Raw genomic sequence first — 21,468 nt, forward strand, 5'->3', positions numbered from 1 at the left:
TGATGGGACGTATTTTTAATATTTTGTACACCTGCTGTAACGTATTGGACAAAAAATTGGTTCCGTGATCAGTCAAAATCTCCTTGGGGATCCCTACTCTAGCCATAATCTGCGCTAACTCGGTGGCTATTGCAGCTGCACTAGTGGACCTCAATGGAACTGCCTCTGGGTATCGCGTTGCATAATCCACCACTACTAATATATGCGTATACCCAGAGTCAGAAGGTAGCAAAGGGCCCATTATGTCCATTGCAATGCGCTCGAAAGGAGTGGAAATAATCGGCAGTGGGACCAAAGGAGCGGGGCGCACTCGACCTGGCGCTACTCGCTGGCAGTCTGGGCATGTGGCTACATATTTCGACACATCAGTATGAAGACCGAGCCAATAGAATCGAGCCAATATTCGCTCCCTCGTCTTCTCGGCTCCGAGGTGCCCCGCAAAAGGGATATCATGCGCCAGCCTCATGACCTCGGTCCGACAAGACGGGGGAACCAATAATTGTGTTACAGGCTGTCCTGTGCCCGCGGCTAGGTTTACCCTATATAGTAATTGCCCCTTTATACTGAAATGTGGATATACTAGCGGCCCAGCGCCATCAACATCCTTACCTTCAATGGACCGGACCTGCCCCCAAGCGTGCACCAGTGACGGGTCGTTCTTTTGGCCCCACACTAGGTCCGCGCTTGAGTACCACGGGTCCGGTATATTGAGAGGGGCTGGAATAACCTCTGCCCTAGTCGGCCCAGTAACCTCGCTCTCTCGGTCACACTGCGTTCCCACTCCCTTCGACTGGCGTTTGTTACCATTACAGCACTCTCCCACCAGACCCCAGCCTTGTCTCAAAGACGCTCCCTCCCATTTCGCGGTCCGTCTCTCCTTATTTGTTTTTCTAGGACGGAACAGAGGGGAAAACATTTCAGTATGAAAAGGAAACACATCACCAATCCGTTCCTTTTTCCCTTTTTCTGCCACGTTTACGTGTGTGGCTGAGACTGCCATTATTTGCACCAATTCTTTGAATTTTGGCCAGTCTCATAAGAACATAAGAACATAAGAAAGTTTACAAACGAGAGGAGGCCATTCGGCCCATCTTGCTCGTTTGGTTGTTAGTAGCTTATTGATCCCAGAATCTCATCAAGCAGCTTCTTGAAGGATCCCAGGGTGTCAGCTTCAACAACATTACTGGGGAGTTGATTCCAGACCCTCACAATTCTCTGTGTAAAAAAGTGTCTCCTATTTTCTGTTCTGAATGCCCCTTTTTCTAAACTCCATTTGTGACCCCTGGTCCTTGTTTCTTTTTTTCAGGCTGAAAAAGTCCCTTGCGTCGACACTGTCAATACCTTTTAGAATTTTGAATGCTTGAATTAGGTCGCCACGTAGTCTTCTTTGTTCAAGACTGAACAGATTCAATTCTTTTAGCCTGTCTGCATATGACATGCCTTTTAAGCCCGGAATAATTCTGGTCGCTCTTCTTTGCACTCTTTCTAGAGCAGCAATATCTTTTTTATAGCGAGGTGACCAGAACTGCACACAATATTCAAGATGAGGTCTTACAAGTGCATTGTACAGTTTTAACATTACTTCCCTTGATTTAAATTCAACACTTTTCACAATGTATCCGAGTATCTTGTTAGCCTTTTTTATAGCTTCCCCACATTGCCTAGATGAAGACATTTCTGAGTCAACAAAAACTCCTAGGTCTTTTTCATAGATTCCTTCTCCAATTTCAATATCTCCCATATGATATTTATAATGTACATTTTTATTTCCTGCGTGCAGTACCTTACACTTTTCTCTATTAAATGTCATTTGCCATGTGTCTGCCCAGTTCTGAATCTTGTCTAGATCATTTTGAATGACCTTTGCTGCTGCAACAGTGTTTGCCACTCCTCCTACTTTTGTGTCGTCTGCAAATTTAACAAGTTTGCTTACTATACCAGAATCTAAATCATTAATGTAGATTAGGAATAGCAGAGGACCTAATACTGATCCCTGTGGTACACCACTGGTTACCACACTCCATTCTGAGGTTTTTCCTCTAATCAGTACTTTCTGTTTTCTACATGTTAACCACTCCCTAATCCATGTACATGTGTTTCCCTGAATCCCAACTGCGTTCAGTTTGAGAATTAATCTTTTGTGCGGGACTTTGTCAAAAGCTTTCTGGAAATCTAAATAAACCATGTCATATGCTTTGCAATTATCCATTATCGATGTTGCATCCTCAAAAAAATCAAGCAAGTTAGTTAGGCACGATCTCCCTTTCCTAAAACCATGTTGACTGTCTCCCAGTACCCTGTTACCATATAGGTAATTTTCCATTTTGGATCTTATTATAGTTTCCATAAGTTTGCATATAATAGAAGTCAGGCTTACTGGTCTGTAGTTACCTGGTTCAGTTTTGTTTCCCTTTTTGTGGATCGGTATTACGTTTGCAATTTTCCAGTCTGTCGGTACCACCCCTGTGTCAAGAGACTGCTGCATGATCTTGGTTAGCGGTTTGTAAATTACTTCTTTCATTTCTTTGAGTACTACTGGGAGGATCTCATCCGGCCCAGGGGATTTGTTTATTTTAAGAGCTCCTAGTCCCTTTAACACTTCTGCCTCAGTTATGCTAAAGTTATTTAAAACTGGATAGGAACTGGATGACATGTGGGGCATGTTGTCAGTATCTTCCTTTGTAAAAACTTGTGAAAAGTAATCATTTAACATATTTGCTATTTTTTTTTCTTCCTCTACGATTTTGCCATTTGTATCTCTTAAACATTTAATCTCCTCTTTGAATGTTCTCTTGCTGTTGTAATATTGGAAAAACATTTTGGAATTGGTTTTAGCTCCCTTAGCAATGTTCATTTCTATTTCTCTCTTGGCCTTTCTAACTTCCTTTTTGACTTGCATTTGCAGTTCTGTGTACTCTTTCTGTGTACTTTCTTTTTGGTCCTTTTTTAATGCTCTGTAAAGTGCCTTTTTTCGCTGAATATTTTTTTAATTGATCTATTAAACCATTTTGGCAATTTAGTTTTACATTTAGATTTGTCTACTTTAGGGATATAATTGTTTTGCGCCTCTAGTACTACGTTTTTGAAGAACAACCATCCTTCTTCTGTGGGTGTTTTCTCTATTTTACTCCAATCTACTTCTGTTAGTCTCTGTTTCATACCTTCATAGTTTGCTTTTCTAAAATTGTAAACCTTAGCTTTAGTCTTTACTTTTGGGGATTTAAAAAACACTTCAAATGAGACCATGTTGTGGTCTGAGTTTGCCAGTGGTTCTCTGACCTCTGTTTTAGTTATTCTATCTTCGTTATTTGAAAAGACTAAATCAAGGCATGCCTCCCCTCTAGTGGGTGCCTTCACAAATTGTGTTAGGAAGCAGTCATTTGTCATTTCCACCATTTCTATTTCATCCTTCGCGCTACCCACCGGGTTTTCCCATTTTATTTGGGGGAAGTTGAAATCCCCCATTAGTATGGCTTCTCCTTTGCTACACACATTTCTAATGTCATTGTATAACAGATTATTGTGCTCACCGTCTGAATCTGGCGGTCTATAGCATGCTCCTATTATTATGCCTTTTGAATTTTTGTCTGTTATTCTGACCCATATTGATTCGGTTTTATTTTCTTTGTCCAGGTTTAACACCTGGGCTTCAAGACTGTTTCTTATGTATAGCGCTACCCCTCCTCCTCTTCTGTCCTGCCTGTCTTTCCTATACAGTGTATACCCACAAATATTATATTCGTCCCCATCACTCTCAGACAACCAAGTTTCTGTAACACCTATCACATCATAGTTACCTGTTAGTGCAGTAGCTTCAAGTTCTAGAATTTTGTTTCTGATACTTCTAGCATTTAGATAAATACATTTAATGGGCCCAGAATAACTGGGTGCGGCAACCTTTCCGCCACCCCGACTACAAGGTGACGTTTTATCGGTCCTACCGATAAATATACTTTTAGGGTGGGGTATGCCGCCGTGTCTCCATGGATACAGGAGATGGCCACCTGACCTTGTGGCCGCCACGACATACCGCCCAAGAGAGCTGTCCTGATCAAGGTTTACTCACACCCTGTGTCCATTAACGAGTGGGTTTTCACATTCCCTAAAACCACGTCAATCAGACAGGGCCCCTCCCAACCGTTTTCCCCCTGCTTACCCGTTCCAGGTATCCAGTTGCATGCAGCCACGTCACACTCCATAGCAGCGGGGCATGACCTGGCCCTATGTCCTGGCTGGTTACACCTAAAACAGAGTGGAGGGACAGAGGGGGCATAGGTTAAATATCTGTCCCGCTGCTGGTAGGGCAACGGGGCAGGGGCAACACCTCTACCCCAGCTGGGGGCCATCCTTGGTCTCCATGGGGGGGAGGCAAGGGGGCCCAACGGGGTCGGCGGTCTGGGAGGTCTGGGTGCCGGGACCGAGGGTGATGGTGGTGGTGTTGGAGGAGAGGGAGGGAGAGGTTGGTTCCTGAGCAGGGCAGGGGCTGACAGGATCCCGACCCGGGCTGACAAATCTTCTGCCAATTTGACCGCCTCCTCCAGGGTGTCAGGGTTGTGGCGCCGTACCCACGCCTGAGTTTCAGCGCCGACCACATGGCAGAATTGTTCCACCACAATGGCTTCACCCATTTGTTGAGCGGTCTTCTTCTCTGGGGTCAGCCAATGGATCATGTGGTCGCACAACCGCTGTGCCACCATCCTGGGGCGTGTCTCCGGGGCTCTCCGGTACTCGCGGAACCGCGTCCGGTGGGTCTCCGCGGTGATGTTGAGACGACGGAGGATAGCCTGCTTGACTAGGTCATAGTCAGTGGCGTACTGGTCGCTCAGGGCTTGGTAAGCTGCCTGCGCTTCCCCGACCAGGCAAGGTCCTAGCTGGCTTGCCCAGAACTCCCGAGGCCATCCCGCCGCGGTTGCCAGCCGCTCGAACGCCACCAAAAATGCCTCCGGATCATCCTCCGCCGTCATTTTCATGGCCCGTGCCTTCGGGGCCGACATCAATGATGTTCCGGTAGGGGTCGCTCCTGCAGCAACGATCAGCCCTACCCGTTCAATGAGCGCCGTATAGCGCTCCTCCCTCCGTCTCTCCTCTGCATCCCGTCTGGTCTCCAGTGCCTGCAGCAGCTCCGCCAGCGCGTTGCGGTCCATAATCCCACTTCTGACACCACGTGTGGCAAAGTGGCTAGTGGAGGGGAACAGGTATAGCGGTGATGCGATGCAGGAGTGACAGGCAGACAACAGTTTCCAGTGAAAAGGTGCTTTTATTTATAATCCAGGTCTGGTGACCGTTAAATAATAAATCCCCGGCTATACACAACAATGTGTAAAGCACGGGGATAGCAATAATAGGACACAGTCCCGAACAAAACGAACACACGGTCACCAGTCCTGGGTGAGTGCAGACGTGCTTGTGGTGGGTGAAGACACTGTATTTTGTGACGGTTCCGTGCAGTGGTGATCCGGATTGTGCTGACCCTGGTCGACAGCTCCGGATAGGTGAGTTAACTGTCTGGTGGTGCAAAACGCAGACAATTACAAACAAACACAACACGTAATTCCTCTTTACAACGAGAGCTCCTCTCTCGATCCTTCTCTCTCCAAGCGTTAACCCAAACGAAGGAGAAGATCAGCGTTACCCTGGCCCCTATATGTAATCCCGCATGATATCGAGATAAACGGTTGCAGCTGCCTTATTACTTGCAGCTGCCTCTCATTTACCTCTCAAATCAATACGGTCTTACAACAGAGTCGCGCTTCCCTCCAGGCTGACCCACTTCCCTGACCCGGAAACGAACTGTCAGGCCAGCCCTTCCAGATACTTCTCCTCTCGTTCTTTAGCGCCCTCACAGGTTGGGAGGAAGATTCATCACCAGAACTCATCTTTCCGTCACACTAATATACATTTATACTTAGCCCACAATTACATTTTCTTATTAAACAAAACAAAAAAAAAAACACACACTCATAAGATAGAGGCAAAATGAATATTTAACTATTGAACTTGTTAGTTGTTTGGCTCTAGTTTGGTTGAATAAAAGGAACAGATGATTTTTGTTCAAAAAACAGTTGTAAATTACAGTTGCGAGTACAGTAAATTCACTGGTCATAAATACATAAATAATACATTTAAACAAGGCTTTAACAAGAAGATTTTTTCAATGTCTTACTAAATGCTGCCTTACCTGCAGTAAAGGCTGTCATGAATCAGGCTACAGTTCCAGTGATAAGAGCTCTAATTGAACAGCTGGCTATATCACCTTTCCTTACTGGATCCATGGATGCTGAGGAACAGAAACAAAGCATTATAGTTAGGTTAGCTATGGAAGAATATTGGTCTCTGTTTTAAATAAAGTGTTATTTTTAGTATTTTTATAGTTTTTCTGTAAAAGACAGTGTTAAATGTCTGTTCAAATATTACAACAGAGATAATTCAAATGTCTGACTTTAAAATAAACTATGTACAAATTAAAACTGCTAAATGGTTTGCAATTAGTTTAATGTGTAATATTTACAATACACAGAAACAAAGTACCTCCCCACCTCCAACCACACACATTTAAATTCCAAGTCAATCTTATTAGTGCAAAGAGGTAAAACAAGAACTGATCATAACTTTGGAGTTACCTAAATGTGCAGAGCACTGGAAATAAGGAATTAAAGGTAGTGTTCAAGTCACAGGACGCAATGATTTGACTGATAACATTTAAACTGAGAAAAAATTTAATTTTTGGCATACAAGGCTTCTTATGTAACCTGCACATGTTGTACTACCTATGTCTCCCCTGTAACTGGTTGAGGACCAATGGCTCCCATAAAGGGGCAGAGCTATGATATAAAATGGGGTAGCACCGCCAATTATGGGTTGTTGTTGCTGTCCTGCTTTGGTTGTGTTCCAGCAAGCAGTGAAGCAGTCAGAGCAGTGCTCTCAGAGTGGGTGCTAGAGATTAGCGCCCCAAAATAAAAGCTTTGGAACTGATTTCAACGTGTTGTCTCCCTTCTTCCCTGCCTGCCCGTGCACAACGTTACATTTCTGTAGCTATTACAGTAAAAGCAACATTTCACTTCAAAATAATCATGTTATCTACTGGGAACAATTAAATGTGGATTGAATAGGCTTGATCCACTGGTGCACGTTTTCAGTATGATACAATTATTTGCCACGCCCATTTTACCATCAACACTTTTTTTGTTTCAAAGTTAACTGCAGTGAATGACTGGTAAAGTTACTTTTCTTCAATATGACTAAAGTTGAGAGAAAAAGAAAATTATTTTAGAATTAAGCAGTGAAAATGAAGCAGAAACTACGGTTTTATATAATGAAATTACACAATGAGAATCCGTTAGTGCTGGCCAATTAAGAAAAAGTGGGTGGCAATAAAAAAGCAACTGACACAGCTTTAGAAAACAACTGCAGTACTAGCAATTGTCCTTGCTGTGATCTTGATAAAAAAAAAAGGTTTTGTTTTCTTGCCATAATTATTGAAAGTTATTCATTATAAAGTGTGCAATACATTTAATACACATTAAGCAATTAATAACTTCACACAGATATATGGTTTATATATTGTTTAAAAACTGTTTTATTTGATCGAATATAAAGCGTGTGAGGTTTTGAGGCAGGAAATCTATAGTATCATTAATACAAGAGCCTTGGTCATCCTATAAGCCAATTACCAGCAAGTTCTCATCAGCCTATAAAGTATATAAATATAATTTGCCAATAGTCCTGCAATGCATTCGAATTACCACCTCCTCCCCAATCACCACCCACCACCTCACTAGCCTTGTCCGGAGGAGGGAGTATACGATGCTCCTCTGCCTAATATTTTTTGTTCACCGGGATGAACACGGTGCATAGATTTATTATTTTATTGCTTGTTTATTAGCAGGTGGCACCAGGATGCTCCGAAGGACGAGGCTGTGCTCCAATTATTTTTATTCAAATTTTTCTTATTTCTTTAACCATTGTTTGGCTTCAGAGTTTTTGTAAATCTGTAAGATTTTGTATTTCAGTAAAAGGTGGTTATTTAAAGCATGATTGTCCTGACTGAAACCTATGCTTTTCAGACCAGCACTAAAGTTTATGAAGCTATGAAATTAATATGTCATACTGGAGAGCCGTGTTACAAGGCATGACAACTTTAGCAGTGACATTTCCTAAAAGCTGTATTGGAGGTTATCAATAATGCTCAGTACAAATGGCCTTTTAAGGAGGTTTAAGGAGAAATATTCAACTATGTGTATGTTGTTAAAGTAATTGTAACCAACAAAATACCCACATAAATCTCAAAATGTACCAGAAAACGAAAAACTAGCAAAAATAAAACATTTCATTTAGTTATATTTAAGTATATATAATATATATATATATATATATATATATATATATATATAGTAATATATATATACATATATATTATATCTATATATCGTTGAACTCTAGCAATCAATCTATTAAATGATGAAAATACTCCTCATTTACAGAAGACCTTTTCACTGTATTTCTCATGATTTATGTTCTAGAAATTGCAGCTGAATAACAAAACTGTTTTCACAAGTAAATTGACCAAATATATAACAAGTCACTTTGACTAGTAACCCTAAATTGCTAAAAGAACAAGTTTTTCAAATGCATGGTCACTTTAATAAATTATGTATTTTATTTTAGAAAAATGTTTATGGATTTCATTGTAAACCACCTTAAGAAATCTAAACCCTCGAACTCTAGTGACCTTAGTGACCTGCTTTCCTGTTTTTAAAACCAATTCTATGAACCTTGTTGTTTTGTGAGTTCCTGACATTCATTAGCTGAATTTTGATGTCCATTAACAACATATTGTGCTTGCACTAAGAGCCATAAAATGCCTATCATGTTTCTAAGATTTGCAGGAAAGGGTTGTGACATAGAAAGGCCTATTTTACAGGAATAAAGTTTTTGCACTATTTCTTGCAGTAAATCATTATGCAGTATTACCATAACAACATAGGACACAACAACTGTAATTTAGAATGTGGTTTATAAGCTCATTCTTAACCCTTTCAAAGTCAGAGCAGCCAATAAGCCCACTTGTGGCCAGCATTACAATATTATAAACAGTTACCACTATAGATTTCCAATTTTGCACTTTTTTTATATTTACATTTACTCTGCTTTTCTATAGTTAACTATGTTTTTGTGCGACTTTATCATAATTATCACTGACCACGCTTACATGTGCTCTACCTTGCATTCACTATGATTTTACATTCGTATACTTTGGTATGCTTTTACTATATAGGGAGGAAAGGCATTGATGAGAAACATGGGTTAACACAGTAGATGGCTCTCTTTATAAGAAAAGACAGGGTATTGTATTGTGTGGTAATGGAAAATAACGCATGGAACACATACCTTCTTGTAATTTGCTACATTTAAAAAAAATGGGATAACATCAGTAATAAAGCGACCTCGTAGCGGGGAGGAGGTTTAAAGGATAGAAATGATACATGCAGCTATATGTTCTTTAATGAACCTGCTCCTGTACATTACCGACTGTGAAATATTCTCCATCCATTGACTCATTTAGCCTTCTGGTTTGCAGATTCATGTGAATACTAGTACCTTTCATGAGAGGCTGTTTATTATTTCTATTCAATTATTCAATAGGAAATGTACTGTTTTGTAAGCGAGTGTAAATATTTTTAATACGAGTTGTTATTGGGGTCCAGTTGAGGTTAATTGTTGTAACAAAAAACAAACTCAGGGAAAAGAATGTTAAATGGGTCTACAAAAGCACCGTCACAACACTGAGGTGCCAAATGGTAAACTGAACTAGCAGTACCCTTTACACCTGTTGTAAGAGGCAATTGCAGCAACATTTGGTTGTAACAATGATATGACTGACATCTGCTGGAAGTTTTAAATACTGTCAAGTATTATTTTATATATATTTATATTTAAATACATTATATACACACACACACACATATATATATATATATATATATATATATAATATATAATATATATATATATATATATATATATATTATATAGTTATTTATATACAATAATTATATACTAATACATTTATCAATAATTCGTCAATTGACTGTCATAAATATATATTATATATACATTATTATATATATATATATATATATATATATATATATATATATATAGTGAACCAGCTCACAAGTTCACCACCAGGAGGCGTTCATGACAAGTTTGGTACGACCCCACAGGTGCTATTCACCAACTGGACGTGGTTATCGGTCCAGTTGGTTTACATCGGCATTCTTCTGGTTGTTTTGTTTTGTTTGAAATCTTGTTTGAACTGTTTAGTTTCTTTTTGGATACGTCTCGCAAACACAGCTGGCATTTCAGTATAAGAGTGAGCCTTATTGAATGCCTTGTGAACTCTAATAAAAACTTGCTTTATTTTGGAAACCACTGTCTGTTTTCTCTGTGTCACAATGTTTTCAGTGAGCCCACATGATAAGGAAGATGCTGCCTGGCCAGTGGGAGCCAATGGAGCTGCAGCAGGAGTCGCCGTGGAGCTCACTGCTACAATGCAGCATTTGCTGACAGCCATGCAGCATCAACAGCTACAGTTCCAGGAGCTTGTCCTGAAAACCCTGGGGATTCATCGACAAACGGGACCCAGCCAGGTGTTGTCCAAGATGACCCCCGACGACAACATAGAAGACTACTTAAGGGTCTTTGAGTGTACCTCCGAGAGTGAAAAATGGCCCCCGGCAGAGTGGGTGATCATACTAGCGCCGTTCCTGTGCGGGGAGGCACAGAAAGCCTATGTCGACCTACATCAAGAATCGGCTTGCAACTACCCAAAGTTAAAAGCAGAGATCCTGGCCTGACTGGGGGTGACTACAGTAGTTCGAGCTCGGCGGTTCTATGACTAGCAATACAACCCTGAGCGGCCGGGGCGTTCCCAACTATTTGACCTGCTACACCTGGCGAAGAAGTGGCTTCACCCCGAGCTCAATTCACTGGTTGGTGTAGTTTGTTGGGGCGTATTTGGATGATGTCGTTATTTAGTGATGACTGCCTGACCAACTTACAAAGGCTGCAGGCACTGCTAGACTCGATCAGGGAGGCAGGTTTAATAGCAAACCCAAAGAAATGCTGGTTAACCTTTTCCGAGACGCAGTATCTAGGGTATACTATGGGGCAGGTGTGGTTGAAACCCCAGGAAAAAAAAGGTGGAGGTCCTTCATAATTACCCTCGTCCAAAAATCCAGAAACAGGTTAGGGCATTTTTGGGACTGTCGAGGTATTATAGGAGATTTATCCACTCATACTACATCCCTCACAGAGCTCACAAAAGGGAGAAGGAATTAACCTGTGTGAAGCGGCATTTCAGGACCTAAAACAGGCTTTGTCCTCTCGCCCCATGTTGCATAACCCAGATTTTTCTAAACCATTTGTTTTACAGACTGATGCGTCAGATGTTGGCTTGGGCGCAGTTTTAGCGCAAGAGGTTGGGGGTGAGGAGTATCCGATTATGTACTTAAGTAGGAAGCTCCTTCCCCATGAGCGTAATTACGCCACTATTGAAAAAGAGTGCTTGGCTATAAGATGGGCCGTGGAAAGTCTTAGGTATTACTTGTGGGGCCGCCGTTTCACACTCATCACCTACCATTCCCCTATTAAGTGGCTGTATAGCCGGAAGAATAGCAACCCACATCTTACAAGCTGGTTCTTGACCCTCCAGCCTTACTGTTTCGATGTAAAACACCAGACTGGTAAGGAACATGTAAATGCTGATGAGCTATCATGGCTGCATGATGACTCTGTTTTCTTTTCCAGGGATATGCAGCTGCAAAGGGGGATGGAATGCAAGCAAGCTCACAAGTTCACCACCAGGAGGCATTCACAGCAGTCTTGATACGAGCCCACAGGTGTTGCCAGTAATGATCCGATAGACCTGTGGGCAGAATACATGCCTGCCATAACATTAAGGAGTTAACGGGCTGACAAGCTGAAGGTGTGGTTAGGTAGGCGATTATGGTTTCACCATTGTTAGATTATCATTAGCCTTAATTGGCCCACACCTGTAGCCTGTAACAGCCCAATGCCTGGCTGGTAAAAGAAAGCAGGTACCACTAGTCTGGGGGGTTGTTTGTTTTGTTTTCCGACCTGAGAACATCCTGGATTTATCTATAGAAGAGCCAGAATGGAATAACTGGAATCTGTGTTGGACAACGCTGTGGTTCTTTGTGTCTGCAATTTCCCTGTTCTCTACAGGGGCTACGAGGAATGACCTGTCCGCTGCTGGAACTAACAAAGGACTGGACTGCCGAACAAGGGTAGGAGAAGGGTTTCCTAAAGAAGCCAAGCAAGTTAGAATAACCCCAACCCCACGGCTGAATTACTTATTCACCAACTGGACGTGGTTATCGGTCTAGTTGGTTTACATCATCATTCTTTTGGTTTTGTTTTGTTTGAAATCTTGTATCAACTGTTTATTTTCTTTCTGGATACGTCTTGCCAATACCGCTGGCATTTCAGTATAAGAGCGAGCCTTATTGAATGCCTTGTGAACTTTAATAAAAACTTGCTTTATTTTGGAAACCACTGTTTGTTTTCTCTGTGTGCACCCATCCACGTCACACATATGGACGCAATAATATATAGATCATATATATATATATATATTATATAATGTATATATATATAGAGATATTTCAACGTTGCAAATTCTCTCTTGCAACAAACTGATGGAATAGTTATCAATTGATCCAGAAACCTATGCCATAGCATCCATTACTCTAAAATTACTTAAAAAAATGTATCACTGCCTCAGCTAAAATATTTAATATCTAATATATGTTCTTTAACGTTTTAAAAAAGCATCTATAATCTCCATAAGAAAAATAAAACAAATTACAATTGGTTGTGTGGTTCTGTACATATATGCACGTATAGATAAATGTACCTGATAACCCCAGATTCTGAAACTAATTAAAATACATATATAAAATGTACAATAACAGCCTATGTATGGATAAGCTTGAATATTGTGCTAGAAAGCAAATAAATCAAAGTTACCCTTTGCTTTCAGAGGACAGTATCTTAAATAATATAACTTTTTGTCAACAAAGGCACTGGAGACATCTACTTGTACCTATTTTTTTTATAACAGTGTATTTTATTATGTGTATTGATTAAATAACTCAGAGCATACATAATTTAAATGACAGTTTTCTTTTGGTTAAAATGTTCATGAGCAATTACTTTTAGATGTACTCTGGACCAGTTATGCAGACAGTAAAGAAAGACACAAGTGCAGATGCTGTTAGCCTTCAATTAATAATAGATTGGCTACAGTCTGCTATTTACAATTTAAAAGTCTAATATTTGCATCACTCTTGTACATTAAAGGATTGGTGTTAGACAATGCTAGATATCTCAAACTCTGTCCATGGGATAAGTTCAGTATTTTGTTATACAAGTCATTCTACAATTGACTGCAAAGAAGAAGAAGAAGAAGAAGAAGAAGAAGAAGAAGAAGAAGAAGAAGAAGGCGGCTCTGATCTGTTACAGGAAAAAATAATGTCCATATAATAATAATAAAATAATAATAATAATAATAATAATAATAATAATAAAATATTTTGTATATAGGACTGTTAAAGATAAAATCCAGATTAATTGAAACATTTTTAATAAATATTTACTAAAAATGAATGTGTTTTAGCCTATGAAAACTGCTCATTTAAAAAAAAAAAAAAGACTGGTTTTAAAAAGAGTGATTTCACTCCACGACTGCTGGAATTTGACTGCAGATATAGTGTGCTGTGGGATCTTAACAGTCCCCTGGTATAGGTTTAGTCCTAAGGTTCCTCCAGTATGGTCTTTTAAAATAAATTCAATGTGGATTAAAATTGTTTCATAAAGGTTTAAGTGGTCTGTGTCCGGTGCAGTGTTAAACTTTTTTTAAAAGCCCCCATGCATTACAAGTAAAGTTTTTTTTTTAATGTGCTTTTAAAGATCTGCTTGGAATCTGATGTCCATATGAAGTGATTTAAAGGTTTTATTGGAGTATGATATAATAGCTCATGGATCATAATGCTATAATATAGTGCACTTAAAATGAATTTAAGCACTCATTAAACTGGAGACAATCCCAGATTTGTAGATATGTAGTCTAATAACATATTATACTCAGTTTAATAGTGATAAACTATATATATCCCACACATGGTGATGTAAGTGCATGCTTTTTATAATGTAACTATATAGTCTAAAAGCTCAAATTTAAAAGTACATATACATCCACTTTTGAATATTGTAGACTCTCACTAATCTGAACCTGTTGGGACAAGACCCTGTTCAGATTTTCAGATTTTTGTTTTTTTGTATTCTGTATTAATCTGAAAAGGTCTTGTTTATTGGGAATGAAACCTTGAAACAGGGCTTTTGCCCTTTACCTCATACTTACTTACTAAAGCTCTTGGTATCACTAAACAGATAATCGCAAAATATTTTACTGAGAGAACATCTCTCTTAAATGCAGTCATTCCCCAAAATGTTATGAATGTTCTTGTAATACAGAACCATGAGAAGTAGAGAGTTTATTACATATTACACTCAGACCCTTGTTTACTAAATATCTCACGTCACAGAAATCTAACCCAGCTTAAAAATATTTCAATAAGTAAGGAGTGCCATTAGTGAAGTGGCACCCTGCATGTTATTTTTTTTCTACCAATTCAAAAGAGTAATAAGTAATATTTTTTTTTATTATTTGCCATGACTGGTTCAACATTCATCATTCTCAACATGGGTTACACACGTGTTTTTTTTAATTTTTTCATAATGCATGGCACCTACCTTGGAAAATCTCAGAGGGTTTTTTAAGGAAACACTACTACATTAATCCTGCAAGGCTATTTTTCCTGTTAACCCTTGTGACAGAGATCGAATGACGCTTGGTGTTAGATCTCCCTCCTGACCTGTGAGGGCACCATTTGAAGGAAACAGAGTACGGGACTAAAAGGCATGACAATTTATTCCCGTGGATGGGTGGAAGTCAGCCGGCTAAAAAAGGGGCGGAGCTATGGTACCCGAACTCAATGACGACGTGGCATCCGCGGATTGGAGAAGCGGATGTGCTCATTAACCAAGGGGTCATGAGCAAGGGCATAAATAGGGGTCATAGCAAAGTAATCTGTTCCTTTGTTAATGTTTGGTTTTGACCTTGAAGGAATACCATATTGCTGAAAAACCATGAGTGTTTGTTTTGTGTTTGTTAATGTTGGCTGTAACTGTTGTTTGTCTCTATAGACTACTAGTATCACGATCTGGAGCTGTATCGCAAGCCAACATCAACCAGGACATCACTTTCACCCCTGCATTTCACGCAGAACTGTATTTACAACACTAGCACCTAATATCACTCACTATTAACTGTTTGTGTTGTGTGTTTAGTGTGGGTGTGTGTAAAACTTGGACTTTTGGTTTTGTGGGTCAAATCTGGGGATTACAATTACAAGTGATACACGCCGCTGTATCACTCCAACATTTATTATTTCCAGGAGTCTGTCATAAGGCTCTGGACATTGTTAAATCATTTCAATAAACACCCTTGAACCTGAAAGTAATTGTCTGTCTGATTCATATCCACTCTACACTGCACTCACCTGTAGTCACTCACCACTTTGCCACAACCCTTTGTAAAACAAGTTTGAAAAAAAAGTAACATAAGTAAGTAACATCCCCAGCTATCGCTACAGCTATAAATGCTAAATAAGAGCTACCAGCATCATGGATCACATTGACCTTCATCCACAATAGGCACACATTTTCTACAACATGATATAACTTGTGGCACAATTGTATAAGGGTTATTTTTTTTTTTATTGTGCCAGGGATAAGCAACCGCAGCAGGGGATTAATTACAGAGCATAATCAACAGCAACATCAATATAGTAACTGGTTTCCACTGCATTTAGATTATGTTGTTTTTCTTTTCTAGTACTTCTTTGTAAAATGCTATGAGATATATTTTTGGTTTTGTAAGCAGATAATAAGTGACAAAATGCCTGGCATTTCCTTTCCTGTTTGGTTACAGTAGCTTTTGGCCAAATTCCTATGGATATTAGTTGCTGTGCTATAGGTATATTAATGTCATTTGTCAGCAAAGAGAAAGACACAAACTTAACTCTTTCAACACAAAAACTTTTTACAGGTCTAGGAATGATGACACCACTCACAACAGCAGAGTTGAGATCCTTCTCCATTGTTTAAACAATTAAGAAATTAAATATTAGGAAAAATCAAGGTACTGTTAAAAAACATAAGACACTGAAATTAAATATTACACTCACAATAGGTTATATATGCAGGCTTGTTCAACATGTTATGCCACATGCAAGGTGTTACACAGTAGCTGTCATGTTAAAAAAAAAAAAAGGTTCCTTTGAAACTTCAGTGGAAAACAGAAAGATGTTTTTATTACTGCAATGATTAGATTAACCTGGTGATGGCTTGTATTTCCACAATAACACTGCTGTTTATTTGATTTAATCAAAAAGCATGAGTTAGTCATTGAATCATACAGAGATACATCCCACTGAAAATCCATTTAATAATTGTAGACAATATATTGCACACTTCAGTGTTGTCAATACCCCCTTCCCAGAAAACAAAGGTCAGAGCATTGGATCACATTTGCCAACAGCCTTTCTATAAACACTGTCAAATTATGGGACAAGTCTGAGTAGGTCTAGAAGGGAAAAGTTGTATTAGGGTTGAATGACCACATTGATGGGAAACAATCCCTTGTGCCATGTTCTCTGAATTACATGGGCAGCACCATTCCCATCTCATCCTTGAGGGTCAATCAGTGTTCAGAAATGTATGTCATTTACCTACAGCACAAAACATTGCGCTAAAATGCTACAAACAGTAAACAAGGATGGTACATACAATCTACACACATTGAGGTTAGGAAGAAAGCCACAGGGCCACACAAGTATATTATTATTATTATTATTATTATTATTATTATTATTGATTATTATTATTATATATATATTATTAATATGATATATAATAATAATAATAATAATAATAATAATAATAATAATAATAATATAATAATAATAATAATAATAGTATTAAAAGAAGTGGACTGTTTCTGCTACTTAGGAGTCAATGGCTTGAAAATGTGTCAGTCTTTCCAACTATAGTGTCTTGTCAAAGAAAGAAGTATTGTTAACAATTACAGTCCAGTTGGTCACGGTTTAAAAAATGAATTATTATTCCTCTTGTAACAAAATTAATACTGTAATAACAAAAATAAAACTGGACTTTCAAAGACTGCTTAAAATGATTTACTGAAACATATTAAAATGAAAGGACACACTTTCTTCTCTTGACAAACTATTAAGAAGCTATTAAAAAAAAAAAAAAAAGTTTTATGCATGCACGTTTAAATATAACTGTAATCTCTTGTGCATATGATTGTAATGAGCAATACAAGTTAGATGACACCCCGAAATGTTCTCCTTTTTCAAGGAAGACAGTAAGACTGAATATGGGGAGTGTGTTGCCGGGTGACCTCACTCAGACTACTTACTTACTAAATATCTTATTATCTTTGAAGAGACAATCGTCTCCTTTTTAAAAATATACAAAAGATTTCAATGAGCAGTCTGCTCCACAAGTGCAGTGGTACCTCAAGTATGATCCACTTACTACCAGTGCGGACTGACAACTTACCTTCATTGTACCCTCAAATATAAGTTTCTGGCTCAGGACTTCTAAGGACAACACTACATTGAATATGGCACCAGGCTTGACAGGCACCCCTCAAGAAAATCATTTTTTGGGGTGTAAATTAGAGAACAAATGCTCCACCCAGTCATTCAGCATTGATAGAAAATCATATTTAGGGTAGCACTGAACTTGTGAGATGGACTGTTCGTTGCATATTTTTAAAGAGGAGATGGTTATCTATTCAAAGATACCAAGATGTTTAGTGAGCAAGTAGTCTAAGTGAGGTTATGTTCATTAAAATTGTAGATCATCTTAAGTACAGTATGCAATGAGATTTGAAAATGGGATACTATAGCTTACGTTCTTTGACAGACAGTATTAAAAGGTGCTTTGAACATTACGCAGGGGATGCTTAGTCCTTTAAAAAAATCCATAAATGACAGAATGTAGTGACTTTCCAAACCATCCCATTATCTGTAATATTCTGCTGTCTGTTTGCTTATTTGTTTATTTGACAAGCAGGGGTATCTTGTTGACTTCAGTTTCTTTTGACAAAACTATTTAATGTCCTACTTAAACAGAATTTGCTGTATCATATATACAACAATCCCGTTTATTCTAAAGGTTATTCTGCAGAGTAAAAACCTAGTAAGTGAAAGGTCTGCTATGTGAATGAGTTATTATATAACTATTTAACGCAGTTCGTCAGATACAATGCTTTATGTCAGCAAATTTTCTTAGATAGGAGACAGACCCTGAAGTGGTGACACCCTCAGCCAGCAGCCAAAGCACCCTAGAATATAAGACAATGAAAGAGTATAATAGCATAGCTAGTGTCAAAACATTCAAATAAAATAACATAAAGAACGAAGCGCGTTAACTTACAAATACCGAATTGCCGCTAGGTGTCAGCACAGCTCTTTATATCCCAATACTGCAGTGCTATCTCCCTCTACTAAATTACCGCGGTAAAAACTGGGCGCTGGAGCCGCAAATGAAACGGTGGATTCCCAGAAATGTCATTTGGCAACCCCTAGAGCTGTTAACAAGAAGTACGGTTTATTTTGTAGTCGTTACAGTGCTTGGTTTACAAGTTTTCCATTTCCCGGCGGTGGACTACTTGCATTGTCTTACATTGAGGGTATTATAAACGGGGATAGCCACCAAGAAAAAGCAAACGACTCAATTTAATTTAAATAGTTGTTCTGTTTTTGAAAACGAACAACATTGGTTGCTTATGTAGCTACTGTATTGTTTTAATGCATAACGATATTGTACACGTAAAATTTTACCGTTGTAAAATACGTATTTGCTTTAATAATGAATTCTCGTTATAAAATACATTTATATCAATAGTACTGAAATGTCTTGCTTGTGTCACGCTACTGCTTTATTTTGTCTGAGTGACAACAGCACAGCTCTCTGTATTTGATCCTGCTGTTAATTGTTATTGTACACATATTGTTCCCGATTGCATGCTAGCCTTTTATTATTTTAAAGAAATCATTTTCAGTCAGTAATGAGCGTGAAATGTACCCGCTTTCAGTTATTCAATGGGATGTAATCTCCAGAGCATTAGTAGTTAAGATGTGTGTTAATTTCTCTCTGACCACGTCAGTGTCATTGTGTTATTATAATTAATATGTATTAGAGCTTTTTGATGTGTGATAGTTGTCTATAGGCTACTGTTGGCACTTAGCCGTACCTCCAGACCGCACACGCACGCACTCGCTCACTCTTTCACTACAGCATCACACAGACTCACACGAGAGTGCATCTATCATCTCTGCATGTTGTTCCCCCCCCCAGCCCTGCACCAGCCAAGAAGCAGGAGCAGGAGCAGCACCAGCAGCAGCAGCAGCAGCAGCAGCATTTTTCTGTAGCGTATGCACCACTGAAATCAACCAAACCAGCTTTGGTACTGAAGGAGAGAGAAATAGAGTGAGGTAGAGAGATAAATAGATAGAGACAGAGAGCCCACACATAGGAACCTTTAAAAATATCCGTATGTGACTTGTTGCCAAGACACACACATGACCATTCTATCATAGCCTCACCTTTGTCAAAAGGATTATCTCATGGTGTTTGTCTGTATTTTTGACCGTACCGCCGGGAAGGTATAAGGAAGAAGGATACTTTGTTTTCCCAGAATCTGGATTTGGCACTGAGGGATCCAATATGATCGCTTTTTGGAGGTGTCATGGAGCCGCTGTAATGTCTCTTTGGGTATTTTGTTGGTTTTTGCTGGGGCTTTGGAGGCTCACCGCCGCTTGTCCTTCTTCTTGTACATGCAGCAGCAGCAGGATCTCATGTATCGAGCAGGATCAAGGGATCGTGGCTTTCCCAGTATTAAGTTCTGCTATAGAAATGGAAAATATTACCGAAATGTGAGTATCATCAGATTCGGTATTTATATAAGGATCACACGCAATGAAGTGCTGTATCGAGAGGTAACTAAGAGCAGCAAACTAAAACAGATATTGTGCGGTGTAACATAAGAAATACGGAGTAATCACAAATGTAGGTTATAAATGACAAATGTCATGATTAAATTTAATACCAGAAAATAAGCATGCTTTAAAAGGTATCTGGATTATATGAATGCTAATAGATTAGAAAAGATGAAAAGGGGTCTATGTAAACCATGGAAAATGTATAGAGTTCAGGTGGAGATAACAGTAATTGATTACAACGAGAAGTAGTGGATTATCTTGGCAGATGCTTGGCAAGATGCTTTAAAATAAGATGATATAGGAGAACTTCTGCGTGTTGAAATGCACTGGCTCAAAGTGGATGGATTCGTGTCTGAAAGCTTTGTATGATTTAATTTAAACATGCCTTATGGAATTTTAGCCATTAAAACTGTAACTGTTTTATAATTGCATTTTGATTATTTAAATTAAAACAGATTTTAAGATTACGGGCCGTAATTGCAAGAATAAAGGTAAAATCACGATAACAGGCTGCCTTCCTTAACCGCGTAATCGACTAATTAAATTTATAATCAGCATTTGTAACATCTGCTTATTGCACCATTTCAGAAAACCTATACTGATGGTGTTGGCGAGTAAGTGTTGAAATGCTGAATTGCATATCAGCTCTAAATTCCCCAATAATAATAATAATAATAATAATAATAATAATAATACTCATCATCATCATCTCGGTGACCATAGGTTGCAACAATTAAATCACTGAGATGTATTAAATAATACACAGAAACGAGCACAGTGCATGTTTTTAAATAAGCCTGTATTATCGTTTTACAATTTCACGCTATCTTTGATCCAATTAGATCCTCGCTACAGCATATTCAAGGTAAAGCGTTTGCAAGTTAAACACCACTTGGAGGTACTGTATGTTTAGAAAGTAATAGCAAATAAAGTCATATTATTTTATCAGTTAATGGGGAAATTGCATATACTACTATATCATTATGTAAAAATATACCTATGTATACACGCAGAAGAAGTTTTTTTTTTCTTTTTTTTTTGTTGTAGCATCCCTTGCTAACATATTTGCAATAGGACATTATTCTAGGGATTACTTGCTTTATTTGTGGTATCCATTGATGATCTGGACACCCTGAAGGGAACATACTAAAGAAAACATTCAGTAGGCGTTACTTTCCCTGGTCAATCGATGTCTAGGGATTTTTATGAACCTTTTAAAATTGTAGGCTACATCGTGTGTTACCAAATGTGAAAAATATGATATTAAAATGTATTCAATAAATGGTGTTGC

The 21,468-nt window shown here is 38.7% G+C and overlaps 1 protein-coding gene across 2 annotated transcripts in view; it reads left to right on the forward strand.

Annotated features, from left to right (window-relative positions):
• Nucleotides 1-19,345: 19,345 nt before the first annotated feature.
• Nucleotides 19,346-21,468, forward strand: part of ntrk2a (neurotrophic tyrosine kinase, receptor, type 2a) — an 89,562-nt gene continuing 87,439 nt past the window's right edge. For both annotated transcript variants that reach the window (XM_041227107.1, XM_041227108.1), the window contains exon 1: nt 19,346-20,111. In XM_041227107.1, the coding sequence (XP_041083041.1) occupies nt 19,903-20,111 (209 nt within the window). In that variant the 5' untranslated portion in view covers nt 19,346-19,902. The remainder of the gene's footprint in view (nt 20,112-21,468) is intronic.

Source organism: Polyodon spathula, chromosome 2, assembly GCF_017654505.1.
Source record: "Polyodon spathula isolate WHYD16114869_AA chromosome 2, ASM1765450v1, whole genome shotgun sequence".
In the NCBI taxonomy this organism is placed as follows: domain Eukaryota; kingdom Metazoa; phylum Chordata; class Actinopteri; order Acipenseriformes; family Polyodontidae; genus Polyodon; species Polyodon spathula.